The sequence below is a fragment of the Nylanderia fulva genome, unplaced genomic scaffold (genome assembly GCF_048542155.1).
Source record: "Nylanderia fulva isolate GAGA-0341 unplaced genomic scaffold, ASM4854215v1 Scaffold28, whole genome shotgun sequence".
NCBI lineage: Eukaryota > Metazoa > Arthropoda > Insecta > Hymenoptera > Formicidae > Nylanderia > Nylanderia fulva.
The window spans coordinates 2,341,739-2,361,915 of NW_028190347.1; the positions used below are offsets into that span (position 1 = coordinate 2,341,739).

The 20,177-nt window shown below is 36.6% G+C and overlaps 1 protein-coding gene across 2 annotated transcripts in view; it reads left to right on the forward strand.

Annotated features, from left to right (window-relative positions):
- The window catches only part of LOC114937628 (uncharacterized), a 68,519-nt gene that overhangs the window by 41,392 nt on the left and 6,950 nt on the right, over positions 1-20,177 (forward strand). For both annotated transcript variants that reach the window (XM_029311164.2, XM_029311165.2), the window contains exons 2-6: positions 13,957-14,310; positions 16,828-16,964; positions 17,954-18,154; positions 18,506-18,849; positions 19,892-20,111. In XM_029311164.2, coding sequence (XP_029166997.1) covers positions 13,968-14,310; positions 16,828-16,964; positions 17,954-18,154; positions 18,506-18,849; positions 19,892-20,111 — 1,245 coding nt within the window. In that variant the 5' untranslated portion in view covers positions 13,957-13,967. The remainder of the gene's footprint in view (positions 1-13,956; positions 14,311-16,827; positions 16,965-17,953; positions 18,155-18,505; positions 18,850-19,891; positions 20,112-20,177) is intronic.

Genomic DNA, 20,177 nt, shown 5'->3' on the forward strand with positions numbered 1-20,177 from the left:
ATTGTGTCGCAGCGCGAGATCTCTTTTGCCCGCGACAGCGACATTTTCCACCCCCGATCGCGGAGAATCGCGCATGCTACACAGATTGGATTTTTAAACGGTCCCGTTCCGGAGAATGGATGGCCGGATCATCGCTTTTAATGAATTCGCTCTGGCGAGTAAAAGTCGCGTATAGCGCGCTTTGCTCGCCATTCCGCAGAGAGCTCGGCGGTCGATAACGAATGACTCCATTTGCAAAAGTTTCTTCTTCCAGTTTTACGTGACACAATTACTGAGAGCTGAGACCGCGAAGTGGAAACGACCGGTCCCATCGTGGGAACGTTTGCGCGGATGTATAACAGGCAAACTTCGGTAAAAAGCGAACCATAAATTGCGTTGTTCCATAAAAGATCAAAGCGCGCGGTCGAACATCGTCGATGGAAAAATTGAGGTACGCATTCGGAGAGGAAACGCGTCGGTGAGTTTATGTACAGTGAACAGATTTGCAGCGAAAAAAAATTCAACCGATCCATGCAATACGCGAATACCTATAACAGGCTATCTTACGGATATCCCTTGATATAACGCATTGTCCAGATTTTTATCTGTATACCGATGTACGCCATTATTCGCTACTTTATAAACATTATTTCCTGCAAAAGCAATTTAGTTTCAGAATTAATCGACCGTCAAGAACGACATGCGTGTCAATAGTCCAAAAAGGGGATTTAACGGAATAACACATAAATAAATTATATAAGCAAATTGATGAAATTGTATTTCGTTAAATTATTTATAGATTATGTCCCGAATTCGTTTTTTTTTTCGTTGAACTATTACGTACAAACTAGAGAAAAAAGATTACGCCTACGTTCTATACGTCTACACAATAGTATTAAATTATATAGGTCATTAGGCATTCACAATGTAGTCGTTTCTTTCAGAAAAGTCAAGATCACATCTCCGGACCTTCCAATCTTATTTAATATTTTCGTTTCATTAGCTACACATTTCATATATTTTTCCACCTGTACCCTTAACCCGCGATGGCTCGTGATGAACCTGATTAGACTTTTGTAGTGTTTGCGCGCTCGAATGTTTTAGTACCACACACACGAGCGTTTCGAGTGTGTGTATATCTGAGAAGTTCATCGCGCCGCGAATCGATTATACCCTCACGATCTACAAACACACGGAGGGAAGGTCCTGCTACCTTAGCCAAGTTACCGGTTGTACTGTAATCATGCGACGTCTATTGCCCTAGAGCCTTTCGCACGAACAAATATTGTGAAAGACAATACGGCGCGTTAACGCGTCCGCGAGACAGCCAGCGACGCATACGGCGAGCAACCAGTTTGTATGCAACCCCCGTTGCTGCAACCCAGCCGTCCTCGCCCTCGCCTGGGATCCGTCTAGCCCGATCGTCGCATCGATCTCTCGCCGGAACGGTTTTGTTCGAAGGGCCCCAGACTAGAAGCGGCAGTAAATTTTGATCCCGATCGCCGCCTCCCATCCACCTCGTCGCCGTTCATTTGACTGCGGACGAAACAACAAACGCCACGTTGAATAAATGCACGGCGGGCGTATTAATCCTCCGGACGTGACGACTGCATTATGGCCCGAGGGAATTTAGTGAGACACGCTGGCCGACCTGGGGGAGGGATGGAGGGGGAGGAGGAAGGGTTTAATGGCGAGCGGTTATGGCAGATATTCGCCATTATCGATTTCCTCGCGCGCCACTTCCGCGCCCTTTTCCTACCACCCTGTCACGGCGCGAACAAGACATTTATGAAACCCTTTATCAAATTTTTCGATCGGCCTCGCGATGATGGGAACTGGATCGAAGGGCCGCTGGGATATCTCCAAGATATCTCTCGATAATCTTCTACTGAAGATACGCCGGGCTCGATCTCTTCTGCATAAGAAAGAGATCCTCTGTAAATATATTCTGGGAGTTGTTGAACTTGTCAGAGATGTATACATATATATCTTCTCTCTGTCGATTTTCTCGACTATTATATATTTTAATATCTTAGACACACGAAAAAAATCCATGCGCTTTTACATGGAAATTACTTGTTCGAAACTGGAAAAATTAGTTAATTATTACTGTCTTTTTCCCATATTTTTTTAAGTGAGAATATTAATGTAAAAATATATATAAAATATAGGTTACTATTTTTATGCAAAAATCACTTGTCATTTTAAATTTACTATTTTTACTTTTTTTAAACTATTTTATAAGCATTTATCCATTTTATTTCTAACTTATTTTCTATTTTATTCAATGTTCAGTGGAATATTTTTAGTTGTGAAAATGTATAAAGAATATATTTCATATAAAATTTTTTATAATCTGTAATCTTTTATATGAGTAGCAATATTGCATGATTATTTTGGGTCAAAGAAGCCCCAGTATAATCATGTTATTTCACACAAATATTTTATTTTTAAGTTTATATTAAGTCGTGTCGCAAATATTTATTGTTATATCGATCCTTTCATTCTTCATTATCAATTAACGAGAAGATATGATACTTTTCAGCAAGATCTACACTGTGCTTAAAATAAAATGTTCCTTTACATTGATATCTGTGAATAAAACCCAATAAGAATGCAATAGGAACTAAACAAAACACATTGTGGAATAATATTTATGTGTCACGCATACACATGTGTATTTTTTATATATATATAGTATAAAATAGCGTATCACGGTATAATTAATTAATTACGTTAATGAAACGTAATATCGGACTAACAGATTATTCCTTATAGCAATTCCTTTCCGTTGCAATTTGCGTGCCTTTGTCCCTTATATTGCGAAATGCATTATATTAAGCGAAAGAAATGACGTTCCGGCAAGAAGCTTCATTATCATCGTTCATTTTTATCCGCACGGGTCGTCCCACCCACACTCAACCGCTTCTTCCGATATCCCTCTACATCTTTCAAAGGGGATTCAACGCGGTGCTTTGATTACCGCTCGAGAAAGAGAAAAAAGGATGTGCTCTCGATGTAACTATCTCGATATCGCGCTCTCAACCCGACGACGTGCAGCAACGCACGGGGAACTATCCATTCTCTGGAAATTATTCGAAAGCGCTTAACCCTTCTCGCGCAGCGCGACATTAACGAAACTACAGACGCGACGACAGTTTAATAGTTAATTAATTAACGCTTCTCGTCGTAAACTTTTCCGACCGGAGAAGATTACATCTCGCAGTCCTGATTGCGTTCCGCGAGAAGAAAAGGGCTTGAATGATACTGTCGACGTCGATGGCACTCTCATCTGCCAGAACGAGACGAGGCGGGTATTCATTCATTCGTTCATTCAGATATATGTATATACGGCTTATATATTGTGTATATACGTGCGCGTAATCCCCGCAATCTCGGACGAGGATTAATCGAGAGAAATATCCAACAATCGTATACGCCCCATTATTCCGCTGACCGGGATTCTTTTCTCCGCATGCGGATAAGAGAACGACGGTTTGCGATGACGATCGGGATGAAAGGAAAAGCCCAGAGAGGCAGAGAACAATATAATGACGGGTTCCTGGCGTCCGCAGGCGCGCGCATATCGAAGAGATATGGTGAAAGTAGAGAAAAACAATTTTTTTAAATAAAAGAATCAGACCTCGTATGATAGTTATATGTGTCGAGCGCGAATCTCTATAGAACGTCCCGGACACAGGGTGATGTATGACGGCGCTTGTGCGACGTAGGTGGCGACGACCGGAAGAGATCGTCGGATCGCTGGATAAAATATTCTGACGATGCTAGATTGCGCCGGCAAATGCTCGCACTACTTTCGGACAGAAACCGGGTTCATAGTTTATATTCACGAATTACGAGTTTCTATCTTACAGTATATGGTCACACTTATCCGAATACGCGCACATGGTGTCTCTAAAATTTAATGCTCCATCGAATGCCTCCCTTCCGAGATTTCAGCGTGTTGTTGTTGATGATGTTTTCTTAAATAAATAATAAGATTTACAAAATGAAAAATAATTTTGATAAAAATTCAGCTGTGTAAAATATGCGTAATTTTTTGCTAAGAGAGAAATATGAGTATTTTATTATATGTATATATAATTGAGAAAAGATTCAATATTTTTTATTAATAAATAATAGTTTGCATTATATGATTACAGCACTAATAAAAAATTTGTTACCTTTTTTTTATTTTAATATAACTTATATAATAAGCAATGTTTTTTTTCTCTGAATTTTTGAGGACAGATTGACACTAAAATATTTGAAGCGAAATTGCTATTCTGTCAAAGAATAATTAACCCATTTCTATTTTGGTTATTTTTTGTTCTACATTGTTTTGTGTTTTATCAATGTGAATGAACTTTATTGTTACAGCAGCAAATTGTTATTTATCTAGGTAATTGGATCTAGTTTTGTTAAAACTGTTAAACTATTGTATATATGAATTTTTTTGTATTGATCAATTTATGATCTCACTCCAAGTTAAATAATTGATCCAGTGTTTTAAAACATACGAAAAAGAACGATCATTCTCTAAGGGAACGCGTTCGACATTCGAATAGATAACTTGATAGCCGCAAAATTAATTGTGCATAAACAACCTTTTTGGCTTTCCATGCTTGACCGAGTATTGATTTGTGGTTATTATTATTGTTATTGTTATTATTATTATTATATCATACATATGTATATAGCAAGAATTCATGAATATTTCACATGAACGCGATATAATGACGTAGTTATATGATCATTACATGAAGAGTTTATTTCTCAATAAGAATTTAGAAGTTCTCAAGAAGAACATTAAAATGTAATCTTTGCATACCTTTATGATGCTATAATTTTAAATTAACTGCGAAGCACTAATATTAATTGCATAATACTGTAGTTTTTATATAAAATATTCAGAATAATTTTGGAAAGAGAAGAAAGAAAGAAGAGAGAGGAAGAGAAAGAAAGCAAAGAGGAGAAAATACATCTATTCTGAAGTAGAGTTAATATAATAATTATACAAGAAAGTTTCTAATTACATTTTTACAATTAATGATTATTCTATCAATAGTTATTGTTTATTATTAATGTCGTGCACAATGAATAAGTTAATGAAAAATTAAGTATTCATTTTAGCAAGTTTTTTAAATTTTCTTTCAAATTTTTGAAAATTTGGCTTTTAATCCCGTATTATGTTTTAAATAAATTATTTTCAATTTTTCATCATATTTAAAGTATGATCAATACAACGAGTTACACACACACACATACATATATATATATATATAAGTATATTGTATAATCGAATATAGGTCAAATCTTGGATGCGACTTTGTCCAATGCTATGTTATATTCGACGAGAAAGAGTGCTAGAGAGAAATTACAGGACGTAGATAAAAATCCTGATGATACCAAGTCGCACCGGTTTACTTACTCTCAGCTCACGCTACGAAAAAGAAAACTACCATTATTTGTTCCCCTGGAATTGCTTGTATTTGTTTTTCTAGCCGGTCGATCGGTTAGCAATTCGATAACAAATTTCACAAGTGAAGGGTTCTTATTCCTCCATATTTTTTCTCCCTCTCTTTTGCAATATTGTATTTTTGGCAATAATGGGCGAACAATTTAAGAAAATCGCGGTATAGATTAGGAAAATATAAAAATAAAAAAACTTTATTAATATATACATATATTTATATTGCATCTAAAATATATAGCGTATATGTAAATGTAATATTGATTTTTTTTATATAATTCTATACCGTTGCATTAGTAACAAATTGATGATGTATAAAAATTTTTTTTCGAAAAATTTAATTTAATTGCAAAACTCTATAGTAACATAAAATTTGTGATGCAAAAATAAAACTCGTTATGTCGCTTTAATCATTTTTTATGTCATATTATATATGTTGCGCGATAACGTTATAAAATTGCACTCTCGAAAGAGTGTTCTGTTTAAAAGATATATTCTCATCGTTGGGGTAATTTAATGACGTAAACGAGACAATTGCAGTTTCGCTTAATCTGTGGATGATTTTTTTTAATGTCAATTGAAAAACACAATTGCCACAACAGACGCGCGAGTGCGCTTGAAACTTTAAATCACGAATGCAATTATAACGGAATTACTGGCCAGAGAATCAAGATTCTATAAAATTCAATTTTAATGCCAGATATTGAATGTACGTTTTCATTTTCTCTGGACTAATATTGCGCGTAATCTGTTTTTTTTTTTTTAGATTTTTATTCAACCTTGTAGTGTTTAAGTTATTAATTAAATGATTTTTGTATACGCTAAAAGTTTTTTATATAAATACATCCAATATTAAATAATTGAAATCACTTCATGCTGCTACATATATATTTTTACAAAAATGAAGTTAAAATCTATTATGTACACTGAACGAAGCTCTTGTTCTATATGATCAAATTTTAGTAACTTTATTTATAAATGTACTTTCCTTCACGATGTAGGGTGGAGGAAGCTTGAGATTTTTGGCAACGCTTCGCATTACTACAGAGAGAGTACGATATTTATTTTTCCATTTTTCGCTCCTTTTGCTGGCACTTTTCCCCGACCATTCAACTCGCAGCAACCACACTTGGTACACATACACGAAAATCCATGTTTCTAGAAAAAGTGGTCACATTACGTATGTCTTATGACGCTTTATATAATCCTGAAAAAAGAACCGAGATTACGAGCGATAATTCTAAAACCATAAAATCACAGACATACATACGTAGAGTATTGATCCGCAGGATATTAGTATAAAATGTGGGTCTTTTATTTATAGTATAAATTCAAGTAGATATGTATAACCATTCTACATATTCGAGTTTTATCTGCATTATTCCGTTCATACGATATATATGTAATGTATAAGTCCTATATAATTAATATTGTGTATTATATATATACACATAATATTAAATCAACTCTAATCTATTATATCTCTTATCGTCAATATAATATTCCAAATCTTGAAATATAATATTGGAACATAATTTTCCAGTCGTCGCGATAATCGCGAAATTACAGCAGAATTGGCGGAAAGATTTTGATATATAGAAAAATAAATGACCGCACATTTCTCTCTCCGGTCTTCCTTTATACGTTCGAGAAGGATTTTTCTACAGCTTACACCGTATATACATTTTATACGTATCTCACGAATCAATGTATCCGGGGATCCCGCCGTATAGATACGCGGCAACAATGAGGTATCGGTCGCACGCGAGCCAAATTCCGGCGAGGCGAGCGTTTTTACGGAAATTAGACGGTCCTCCGCCCTGGAAGCGGCTTTTGTTCGTTCAGCGCTTTTCTGCGAGTGCAGCGATTTTGCGAACGCAAAAGCTTTCGGACACGTTTGGCCGGCCACGAGCATATACACCCCGTGTTCTCTCTATATCTGCAGCGTGATCGCGGATCAGCGGGCCGGCCAGCGCGACAAAGTAGTAGAACCAGATATGCGGTCGGGCTTCGTTGCGTCCGGCCGGACAGACCGCCGGCTCTGAATGCCGACTATTCCGGATCGAATGGATCTGGCCGCGACCGTATCGGCCTACCGCCAGGTATGAGCCTCATTGGGAACTGTCGGATCGAAGGACCGATTTTCGGTGACCGCGGCCCAACGCAACGCAGATGTCCGATGGATATATTCTTGGATATGTTCAATTGGAGGTCTGTCAAGGTATATGTTCTCGATACGGAGTTGGGGATATTTATTTTGTTCGCTATACTTGATTACGTTACATTCTACACTGCTATACATAAATCAATTATGCGCAGAGAGATTTTCTCTTAAAATTTATCCTGAAAATCATGGTAATCGTGAGACAATATAGTATTTGGAAGAATTTTATAAGAGTTTCTCTTATTAATATTTTTTATTGCGGTAAATTCTAGAAAAAAATGCTCTCCCTGTGTAATGTCAAAATTATATCGTTCATTGTTTGGAGGTGATTAAAGCTCCGATAGTGCATCTAGTATATTTTATTTTTGTTACACAGCTATTCTTCGATTTTTTTTCTGTAGATAATCAATATCTACAGGCAAAATGGATACACCGAAAATATTTAAGAACAGTTTGTACGTCACAATTAATATTGAAACAACAAGTTAAAATCGGCTCGGCTACATATTAGATAAACGTTGAGAAGAGAACCGCATTATCCACTATGAGCGTATTAACTTCCTGAATATTGCAAGACAATTGGATATGGGCGGATATCCAAGAATAACCACCGGATATCTGTGCCACTGCGAGAGGAAGCGACCCTTGTCGACCGCCGCCTGTCCTTCGAAAAGTGGAAATAGGCGATGCTGAGAGAAGTGTCGACCGGAAGACACCGTGATATGGCCGGCGCGATGTTTCGAATGGAAATGGATATTGATTTTCGTGCCTTGCGCGCGACGACGGAAACCAGCCGCTCTCGCGAGGAAAAGGCGGACGTTGTCTTCGGGGCTCTTTGTCTCCGAGCGAAAACGGAAACGATGAAGGCGCGCGTGGGCAAGTTAAGGCAAGTTAGATAGAGCAACAGGCTGCTCGATGCTCGTCAAGTTCTGCAAATTCTTCGGAACTCGGTTAAGAAGATTTTTCGGTCGCGATTTAAACGCGGCACCCTTTTGTTTCTTCCAATAAAGGAGGCCGCGCGGAAAATGTCTCCTCTCTTTTTGTCGTATCCGTCGCGCTTGTTTATCGCGCGACAGCTTTACGTTTTTTTCAACAGTACTTCGTGTGACAAAACGAGATTTTAACGCAAACTTATATACGGTACGTTTTACGAAACGAATTGCGTTCGCTTTACCTTGAACGTTATTCTTAAAAAGAAAGATGATACAATTTTTTGCGTAATTTTAAAGAATAACTATGATATTTTATGCTAATTTGTTAGATTATCATTTCTTTCTATATATCTATTTATTATGAAGAAGAATACATAAACTTTGGTTATTTTTCCTAAATAAAATCAACTGCAATTTCACAAAAGAATTATACATACATATAAATATATAAAAATAAAGTTCTGACATATCTATAAATTTTTATGCAGCTTGTTTATTTGATGTAGTTTGACATAAAATCGTATTATTCTTCTCTTTATGAGATCGTAAAAAAATACGACGATAAAATAATCAGATTTTATATCAACTTTACTATCTTTAATAATTTGATTTCTTGATATGAGAAAAAAGCTTATATATACATATATTATTGTTCTTCCATCTAGTTGCTTAATTATTTTATTTGCATATAAAATTAAAATGATGCTTTTAACTAATATTTTTGTTCTAATTAACGAGAGTAAAATTAATTAACAAGATTTATTAAGATCGGACAGATTAATTAAGACAAGATAAATAAGACAGCGCATTATTTTTCAATAATGAAGGAATTAATAGTTGTTACAAAATTTTTAAATAAAATCATAAAAGTACTCATTTATATTTATAAAAAATTCGTTAAAAATGACCGCTTGATATCTCTGACATTATTGTGTGAGAAATATCGTTCCATTTATTCGAAAATATAGTCGCAATTAAGTTTTATTTGACTTTATAAAAGTTTCGCAGTTTTGGTAAAAACGAACGAATTTATATGCAGTCACCCAACATTTACGTCTATTCAATGACGATTTGCGTAATTTAAGTTTCCACGTAAACGCACGCTTCGCTTCGGCCAATTCGATCGTCTTTCAACTATCTCCTGGTTGCAATTCAGTTTGTCTCCGCAATAGGAAAAAAAGAATAAAAAATTTTACGTTACCCCAAATTCTCCTCTTTCGCAGACAATCGCCGCATGCATATTTTAAAATACATTACTTTCCGCATTCGAAAATTAAAGAGTAACAGATTTACTGGTTGGATTCTAATAAATAATAACAGCGAATACACGCAATTCCGTATGGTACAGGAATGATTTCTCTTTCTCGGCAATACACAGTTAATCTCGCTAGTTGCGCACATTGCGGCATTTGTTATGCATTTATTCCTCGTCTCGGAGGAGAATTGCACCCTGGCATCTCGCGCGAAGGATACTCTCGCTGAAATTCGAGGGAAGGTGAGGAAAATCCCTAGGAAGGAACGAACCGAAGGAATTCGCGCGAGAGCGTAATGCGCACACTTAAGCGAAAACTTAAATTACGCCGAGAGTCGTTATTGAATAGATGCAAGCGTCCGGTAACGACGGCATATAAAACCGAAATCGGAGCACGAGGACTCCAGGCTGCTACTTTCGGTTGTAACGCCCAAAATCGCTCGTCCTCGATCCGCGCCAATTTTCTTCGACTTTAAACACCGGGCCGGAGGGATGCCAGCCATCGACGAAACGCAGTCAATTTGATGGACGAAAATTCGAACGATCGCGAAAATCGTCGATCCCTGGCGTTCGTGCGATCGACTCTAACTTACTCTCCGTTTCTTTTTCTTCTCTATTCTCGTCCCTCTGTGCTTCCTTCCAATCCTCTTTCGGCTTCTTGCGCCACGATTTCCAGCTCCAATTTCGCATCGATGGAGCTCGATCCTCGATGCTCTGGAAGCTCCTCTTCTCTCTCTCTCTCTCTCTCTCTTTCTCTCTCAATCTGCAGTCGATTTTCTCGTGCATCGACCCAATTTCCCGGGCCGGTACGGGCAATTTAACACACGGGTCTTCCCTCCACTTCGCCATGCCAGATTGGCGGAAGACCACTTTTTCAGTGCCTATCGTGGGATAAGGGTCAGAACCGATTTTTAAGAGCGACGGCGGAGAGCTGGTCCTGTACGGACGTTACAGTAATCGAGGAGGTAGCTAAACGAGCCTTTCGCTTGTAAAAAATTCTTTTCCGACGAGTTTTAGACACTTAAAAAATTTTCGACGATTGTTGCAACGTGAGCGCAATATAATTTCGAGCGGTATCAAATAAATAAATTGTACTTATATATTAAGTGCGTGGGCGTTCGCAGAATTTTTTCCAGATGGAGAATAATTAATTTTTTTTATTTTTTGTTCTTTCTTAATTAAAAATATTTTTTTTGCTCTATTTTGTTTTTATTTTTTTCATATTAAATATGCAAATAAATTCCAGCGTTTATTCAAAAGGAAAGCAAATTCTTAATTTTTTTTACTAATTCCAAGGGGTCTCTCAAATGGTCAAATAATGATTATGTAAACTTATAAATAATGTAATTTATGAAGTACAAAAAGACACGCGAAAAATATATTAGCAAATTTTTATTTATTTCAGTATATGCTTGACGTAAAATATTTTTAAGTATATCTCTACATCTAGCACGTTATTCAATCGTATAAAAAAAAAAACTAAGAGAGTACTTCGCCTATTGAGTATAAATCTTTTAATACTCGCAACGCGTGAAACATTTTTACGATATTTCCGGTACGTGACTTAATTTAAAGTAACCAATCGGGGGCGTAAATTGTTTTTCCGCGATCGCGCCGCTGGCGTAAACTTTCGCGCGCGTGCAATCTCAGTGACATTCGTATATGGCGCATATATATTTGCGAAGTGAGGCAGCGCAGAGAAGAGCCCGTCCCGCTCTGGCTGGTCTCGTCGAGCGAATTACCATATTCCGTTGTCCGCCCTCGTGTGCGAGTTCGGTCCAGATTCCGCTCCTCTCTCTACTTAATAAGCAGAACCTTTACTGTCGCTCGCGTGCAACGCGGAGTCTCTCTCTCTCTCTCTCTCTCCGCACTTGAATATCTTTTATTGCGGATTCCATCCCCGCACGACCCTTTCGCATCCACCTTCGAGCCTATCTCTCTCTCTCTCTCGAGTTTCGTTCGCTTCCGATTCTCGTCCGTAGTCGCTCAACGCGTACGAGTCTATTTTTTTTTAGTCTTGTTTGTTGGCGAAATCAGATTTTTATTCCACGAGTTCTTTCCGCCCTCGCTGTCGTGTCGCTCGTTAGCGCTGACATTCGCGACGACGTTACATTAGCATGGATATTATTCATGTGACAACCGATGGGTTTTGCGGAGAGGCGTGTACAACGCGGGGTTAAAAGGCGAGATGACACAAGTGCCGCGACGGCGGCGTCGCATTTATTTTGTAAACGTGCGTTTGGTGTTAGCGAGCTTTACCCGGATAAGGACGGTGAACTTTGTTGTTGGGTATGAATACTCGCGCGGCAATATCGACCCGCGCGCGAGGGTTGAAATGTACGAATTAATAGATCCGCGGTGTATTTGTTCAGGGAACACTGGTGAGTCCATTCACGTAAGAGGAGTTAGTTTTCTGAATAGAATTAGCATAATCCGCTTCTCTCTAAACACTCTGCGGGAATCCCCGACCGAGTTGTATTTAGTGTCTTAACGAGTTAAAGCTAGTATTCATTTTATGTTTTGAAACTTTGGCGCACGTCGAGATGAACGGAATCTGCTTGCGTTAGTCAAAGAGCAAGATAAGATAAACGCGCTCTTCGACTCGGAGCTATTATTTTTTTGTCGTATAAATTGTTAAAGCACTTTTATCTAATATAACAGAGAATACGTCGAGCCAGAACATCTTGATGTGAAAAATCGCCGAGTCTGAGTGATAGTATACGACACTGTAAGGAAAAAAAACTCGAGAATGGATAAAGTGTCATGAAAAGTGAAGGGTCCAGTTGCAAGAGAAATGGAGAGCACAAAAAGGGAAAATTTTACATCGGGCGAACCAACATTGTTGATGATTCATCCTCGTCAACAGCAGCCTCTGTGACACAGAGAAAGAGCGAGTGGGTCAAAGTAAAACGAAGAATGTTTTATTCTCACGCAATCAAACGACTAATTGATCGTCGAACGAAACGCGATTAAAAATCAGAAAAATATCGGAAAAATATCGAAAGAGATATTTTTTTACGCATCTATATATGAAATATCCAAAGTGATGCAAATCTTAACAATTTTATTTTATTTTATTGAAATAATTGGAAGATCCGAAACATATTTAACGTTTGAAAACAATGGAGAAAAAATATGATTCCACTTTTATCAACATAATTATCTCACTGAAACTATATACGCGAAATTGAAGCAACAAGGGGGAAACACATACGGTGGAAGAAAAATGTAACCACAAAAGAGAAGGGCTTTGCTCTGTGTAAAAGAGCCGTCGCTAAAAAGCGTTACGCGAAACGAGCTGAAGCAACACCTGCAAGCCGTGAAATATTACGACTATTTATTCGGTTCTTTTTAAGAATATATCCTCGACCAATGAATGTATCCAAGGTCTCGCCAAGACTTTCCCTAGGTCTTTTCGCAATATCAATTTACTTTTTCAAGATTCTGAGTTATACCGTTTCTTCTTCTTGCGCTCTTGAAGCAAGTAGTATCAATGCAACAAATGGCTAAAAACGTATTATTCCGTTTATACGCGAATCACTTTCTTTTCCGGTATAAGGACTAAACAAGAAGACTTTCTCTTTCTTGATGAAGCTGAATAGTTCATGCCATTTATTGACAATTTGTAGAACCCTTAGGACTCTATTGTCTGTGAACTTTGCGCAGATAAAGACTTATGGAACTACCATTACTATCAGAAGCCGTAGATGTCTGATACAGAGCAGTATTGGATGAAGTTAGCAAGATATATTATAAATCGATCCCACATATATTATTTCTAACACAATTATTTATCGATGAGACCAGTTCTCGTTTTGGACGACCTAAAATCTTTAATAAAATTCGAGCCAAAATTCAATTAATAATTTTATATCCTGTCCGAAACGAATTTGTCATGAGATAGATTAATTTTATTTCATATTAATCTAATTGAAACTGTCAGGTTACTTAAATCAATTAATGGTTTTTTTCAACATAAAACAGAATAATTTCGGTATCTTTTTTATAAAAATTAATCTGAACTCTCCATGTTATCCCACGATTGCGTGACGAAAGAGAATTAGAATATCATATATTGTACATATTTTTTATAGTATCTCGCATGCATTTGACATATAAAAATGTTTACCAACGTTATTTATAATTTAATTTTCAGGGTGAGGGGGCATGTTGATGTGTCGGCGGTTGCTGCTGATCGCAGCCGCGATCGCGGCCTCGAACGAGGCTGGCTCGGCTAGTTATCGCTCTCTCGGCATCTCGTCGTCGGATTACTCCGGATACCCGGGCGGATACGCGGTCTACTCCGGCGCGACGTCACCCGAGTCCTCGTCGTCGTCGAGCTCGTCGACGTCCAGCCCGGCGTCGGAGCCCGCCGGCAGCAACGGCGAGTCGCTCTGCCGACCGTCCGAGTTCCAATGTGACACCAGCAGACATTGCGTCGCGCAGGACAAGTACTGCGACGGCGAGAATGACTGCGACGACAAGTCCGACGAGCCGAGATATTGCACTCGTGAGTAGAAAGCTATATATCCTCGCAACAACCTGGAGCAACAACGAGCAACCTTTCGTTGATGTTCCATGTTTCTGAAAAAAAGTTGCTAGTTATTGCCGAAAGTTTCAAGCTGCGTTCTCACTCGAGCAACAACGAGCAACCTTTTGTTGATGTTGCATGTTTCTTGAAAAAAGTTGCTAGTTGTTGCTCCAGGACATAACTTAAAATCTCTATGAGCCAAGTTTTTCGAACGAGGTGAGTTTTCTCGTCGGTAAGAACTATCGATATATACAGAGAGAAAAGATGTTTTAAAAATGTGCGTTCCTGGATAAAAAAGAATAATAAATGTTTGTATGAACATTTGTTATTCTTATTTATCCAGGAACACGCTCACAAATTTTTAAAACATACTTTTGACTCGTCCTATATACCATATATGCCAGAGTCTTTCAAAGACTGCTTTTATTTGACATCTAATCCGGAAAATAATAGATGGTTTCTTCCGCAAAAATTTTCTAGCGAATTAATGCATTCACAATTCGATTCTCTTATTAAATCTGAATTTATATGTATAATTATTGGTTAATTGAAATAGTTGAAATTCAAAATGAATTTTTATATTATAGTATATCCTTGGGTTAAAAACAACTTCTTGCAAATTTTGCGCCTGAATATCTCTATCAGACACAATTAATTATTATTGAATGAACAGTTAAATATCCACGGTATAGACAAACATATAATAAAATGAAAAGTATGTTTATCGTAAAAACCGATACGTGTTATAAAATAAAGCAGGAAAATAATTATTATAAACGGGCAAGCGTGAGTGCATATTGACCCCATGTATATTCATAATATTACGAATTACTGCATATATATTAAACCCGAAACAAAGTTTTCGCTCACCTGAGCGAATAATGTTTCGAGCCAGTAATTATTTAGCTGCATTATCATTTTAGTTCCATTCCTATAAAAATCAAAACTGTATTCGCGTTATAAAATTCTATTTATGGAATATATTATTAGCCCCATGTTTATCTCGACATATGGCTTTTGTTATAGGGCACATTGTCAAATAATTTTTATTCAATAATTTATAACGAGATAAATAAATTATCCGTTTGTTATTGATATAATACTAATTACCTGAATACGAAATTTAATCGATTTGTGAAGCTCAAATATAATTACGTTACACAAATACCGCATTTTCGTTCTTTTAAATTTTTAATTTTCGATAATATATGCGCGACACATTTCAATAGAATGGTAATAGTATTTATTATAGCATTCGTGATCCAATTCCTTCATAGAATTTCAAATTGCACATTAAAATATACGCGGATCCAAATGAGCTAATTATGTAGAATAATTATTTACGCTTAGAAACGCGACTATAAAATAAGAAAATACACAAAGTATAGCAAGATTTTTAATCATATTCACACGTCAATATTTATGCTGGTATTTCTCGCGAGCACTCCTATTAATTTTTTAAATACATACCTAACTCCTAAACAAACATATTATAAATAAGTAACAAATATATATTTAAATCTACCAATATGTATTTTTGTGTAATTAACGTGTATATAAATCTCTCTCGCTGTGCGTACAGATTATATTGCGCGAGAGAGATTTATTTCGAGAGTTGATATACCTTTTCACAAAATAATATTTTATCACGCGCCGCGTTTTTATAATCCGGAATAATTACACCCCAGGATTTATTTTTCGCGCATAATAATTGCGTAATAAAAACATTTCAACTTGCCACCGTACTTTATACGGTTTGATATACGAAAATCGTGAGAGTAGTTAAGAGTTAATATTTTGCTTCAAATATTACTTGGTCTCTCGTCACATATATTATAAGCGCCATTATGCTGTGCTGTATTGATATTTTTTCATTTATCTTATGATATATTTATCATATATTTATTATACGGAAAATACAATTCTTATAGGAATGGTTTTTCATATTTCTTACTTGAAATCGAATATTATACACTTATCGATGTTACGAAACATCGCGTGCGTAATTAAGCGTTAAAAGTTTCTCGGATATTATTTTCAATTGTCATCTTATTTTTATATAGATAATAAAAATATGTGTTATCTAAATATATTTGCATCTTATTGTTAGATAAAAAAAGTGTTATCTTCACGAAATTATCTAGAATAATATTCAGATCTGGTTTAGAATCATAGCACATAAAAATACTCTTAATAGAACTTAAACAGTAAGCGATAAAAACTTATAAATAAAAGTATGAATATATTTTTATATTTCTTTTATAATTTATATTTTCTTTTTATAATCTTGTTGACGTAAACAGTCTTAAAAATAATATTATCCAGAAATTACCTAGATGAATTACTATATAATTTGATCTCTTATCAAGATATATTTAAAACAAAACCATCTTTATTTAGCTTTAAAAATTATCTAAGCACAACACTGATTATTTATAATCCAGAGCGAAGATTTATAAAGTTTAACATACCTATCGCGCAACGAAAACATTTCAGCTTGCAATCGGACGTTGTACGGTGACGTCGGTCGGACCTACAGGGTGGAGATACGCCGACCAAGGGAGGATCGACTGCCATTCCTGTGTCATCTCAATTTCACTGCCGCCGGATCCGATCTCGGGGATCTAGTCCAGGTCGGACATAGAAATGATGTAGTTGTAGAAAATAATGCTGACTGGGGTGGTGGCCCTCCCTGCGACCGGGCGTGGGAGTCTGTTATGGAGCAGACAGCCGGGCCGGAGCCCGGATAATAATTTATATCCTTGGCTTTTACGATTCTTATCGCGTTTATTGGCGAAATTAAATCAGACTTTCGCGCGCGCGCGCGCTGAGTAAACATTTCGCCGTCCGCGGAATACGCTTACTCTACAAATCCTTGATCTCTGGTGAATCAAAGTTACCGTCGAGTACATTTTTGATCCCGATTGATATTGACACATCGATTATCATATCTCCCCGCAATAATAATAGAATCGAGATTTATATACGTTGTTAGCGAAATACGGTCAACAGTCTGAAAGACAACTTTTATATATCACGATAAATCAACAAGGGGATGATAGAAGTGTGAAAAAAAATGAAGAGTGTCTAGAAAACAAATTTGTTATGATTACATGGAACCACCATCCCAAATCGCGCTAAAATCTTTTTCTTTTTTTTACTGAATTATAGAACATTTAAAATATAGTATTGTTACAATTATAATTTACACTTAAATTATAAATCAAAACAAAATTAATTGACTATGCGTAGGTATAATTTGTATATTATAAAAAATATTTAGAGAAATATGGTTAATATAATTGTTAATATAATATTGTTTTTGATTGTAAAATCTTTTTTTATATATTTTTTATATCACACGAATTATACGATTTTTTTACATTGCTATTCTCTTCTCTTTTGATTTATTTCACTTTCAAAATGTTAATTAAATTTTAACGTTCTAATTAACAAAATTATAATAGAAATATTTCCTTTCCTCGTAAAAGGTCGGTGATACTTGTGGTTTTAACTTTTGATATCTGTAATTTTACTTCTGCAACAAAAACTGTTAGCCGGTTGCGGAACGCGGATATATTCGTCTGCTCATAACTTTTAGAATAATACCCCCATGTTACAGTTAACTTTTGATACCTTTACGGTTGGCCGCTTTCTATCCTTTACATCGGAAGGATGTCCAGATGGTTTCATGACTATTCGCGAGGAAGGTCGTCCTGCGACAGGAGGACAATGGTGTGGCAGCGCATGGGGATACACTGTCTATTACAGCGAAACTCCTTCCATCAATCTGACTTTATATTTACTACGTTTATCAGAGCAGGTAAGAAATTGCGTTAGCTTACGGGAATACGCGTTTACTGATTTCGCGCAATTTTGCTGCAACAACATATGTATGAAACTCGCGCGAATATACTTTTATCGAAGCTGCTCCAGAGGGAAACATTTTAATTTGGATAAAATAATATTTTAAATTATCTCACGTTCAAAAAAAAATAATTTTAAAAGAGACGCGCCACTATTTGCTCTCTCGCTATATCTAATTGTTAAAGTTAGAGTAAAAAACCTTCTCTTACAATTGTTATTAAAAGGTGCGTCTATCTATTTATAGAAATTTGACAGGAAATAAAAGAGTTTCGGCTCTTACGATCGCGGCACAATTTTTCTGTCTCAGGGAATCGGTTACAACTTCGACTTCAAGCTGTCGTACAAGTTCCTGAGAAGAAGCGAGGCGCATCTCAGATACGGAAACAGCAGTATGTCCACATGGCGCGGCGAGCTGGTGAACGGCACGTATTGCGATCGTGTCCTCACCAAATGCGATACTAGAGCTTGCCGCTTACAGTCCCCGAATTATCCCGGAGTTTACCCCAGGAATGTCACTTGCTACTATCGGGTAGAGCAAAACCGCGCGCCAGTGGGTCATCGAGCTTTACTTGCCGTTAGTCAACGAAACAGTCACAAGATACACATTAAGGACCAGGTCGTCAAGTACGACAGAAGTCAACGAGTGCTCAGGTGAGTTTTACTGATATTTAATAGGTTTAATATCCAATTAACATATATTCTGCGAGTATTCTCTTTTTTATGTAACACTATACAAGCGCGCATTTGGCACATGCCATTGATATTATTTGTATTATTTATTTTACAACTGTCAAACTTCGCGGTCTCAGTTGCTTGACCATAATTTTAATTCGCCGAATTTCTATTATGTGCATAATTTTAATTACCGAATTACTATTATACACATCGGTTAATTTACCGATTTTCAACTATGTATGTAATTTTAATTCACTGAATCTCTATTATGTGCATAATTTAATTTACCGAATTTCTATTATGTATACAATGTACATAATTTTAATTCGCCGAATTTCGATTGTATTATTTGAGAACTATTTTGTATATATGTATCTCTTTATATATGGTTTTCTCATTTTGTTTAGTTTAATCGAATATAATTACATGCACGAAGCGAAGTTATATTATTCTTTGATAATAAACCTTAAAAGTTGCCATGCATAAAAATATATATATTAATTATGTGATTCACAAAAATTCAATATATAAATTTTTAATAGAAAACAAATAGTATTTTCTACAAGAATTTTTCGATAAAAATATCTGCGCTTCTATTCGATTCACGCGTCTGTATGCTTCCGCTATGCTGCACGATTCGCGCGGGACTGATCACGTGACCATCAGTTTCGCAATCGCAATATCTCGAATGAGAATCGAGAATCAGTCTCGCGCGAGACGCGCAGCGTGATGGATGTGGGGGATGTACTAATTCTCGCGCGCATTATTAATATTATTTTTATTATTTATTTCACAACTGTCAAACTGTTAACCTTCACGATGACAGTTGCTTGATGCTATTAATATAACGCACAAAAGCGAAAGCAGCAATAATATTCGCGATAATCGACTTTGCATGCCTTTTTTAAAAAGGAATATAAAAGATTTTTTTAAAGGATAAAAAGTGCAACAGAGAGACACGAATGCAAGAGTAACACGCGAAATACATTTTCCAAATAAAATTTGCATGCTTTTCAAGGGTGTGGGATCAGTGCAACGTCGTGCAAGATTACCTGACGGTATATGACGGAGGTTCAACCTCAGATCGAGTGCTCGTGAGACTGTGCGGAGGAGACGCGGTGCCCGACATCGTCAGTAGTCACAATACGATGTTGTTGGAGTTTCATACATCCCCGTACGACAATCCGTTTCATCCGGTTCCATTGTCTTTCCTGCCAGGATTTGAACTAGAAGTTCAGGTAATTCTCTAGATACTGTAATATTACTATATTATTTCACGCAAAAAAATGCAGTACGTATATATA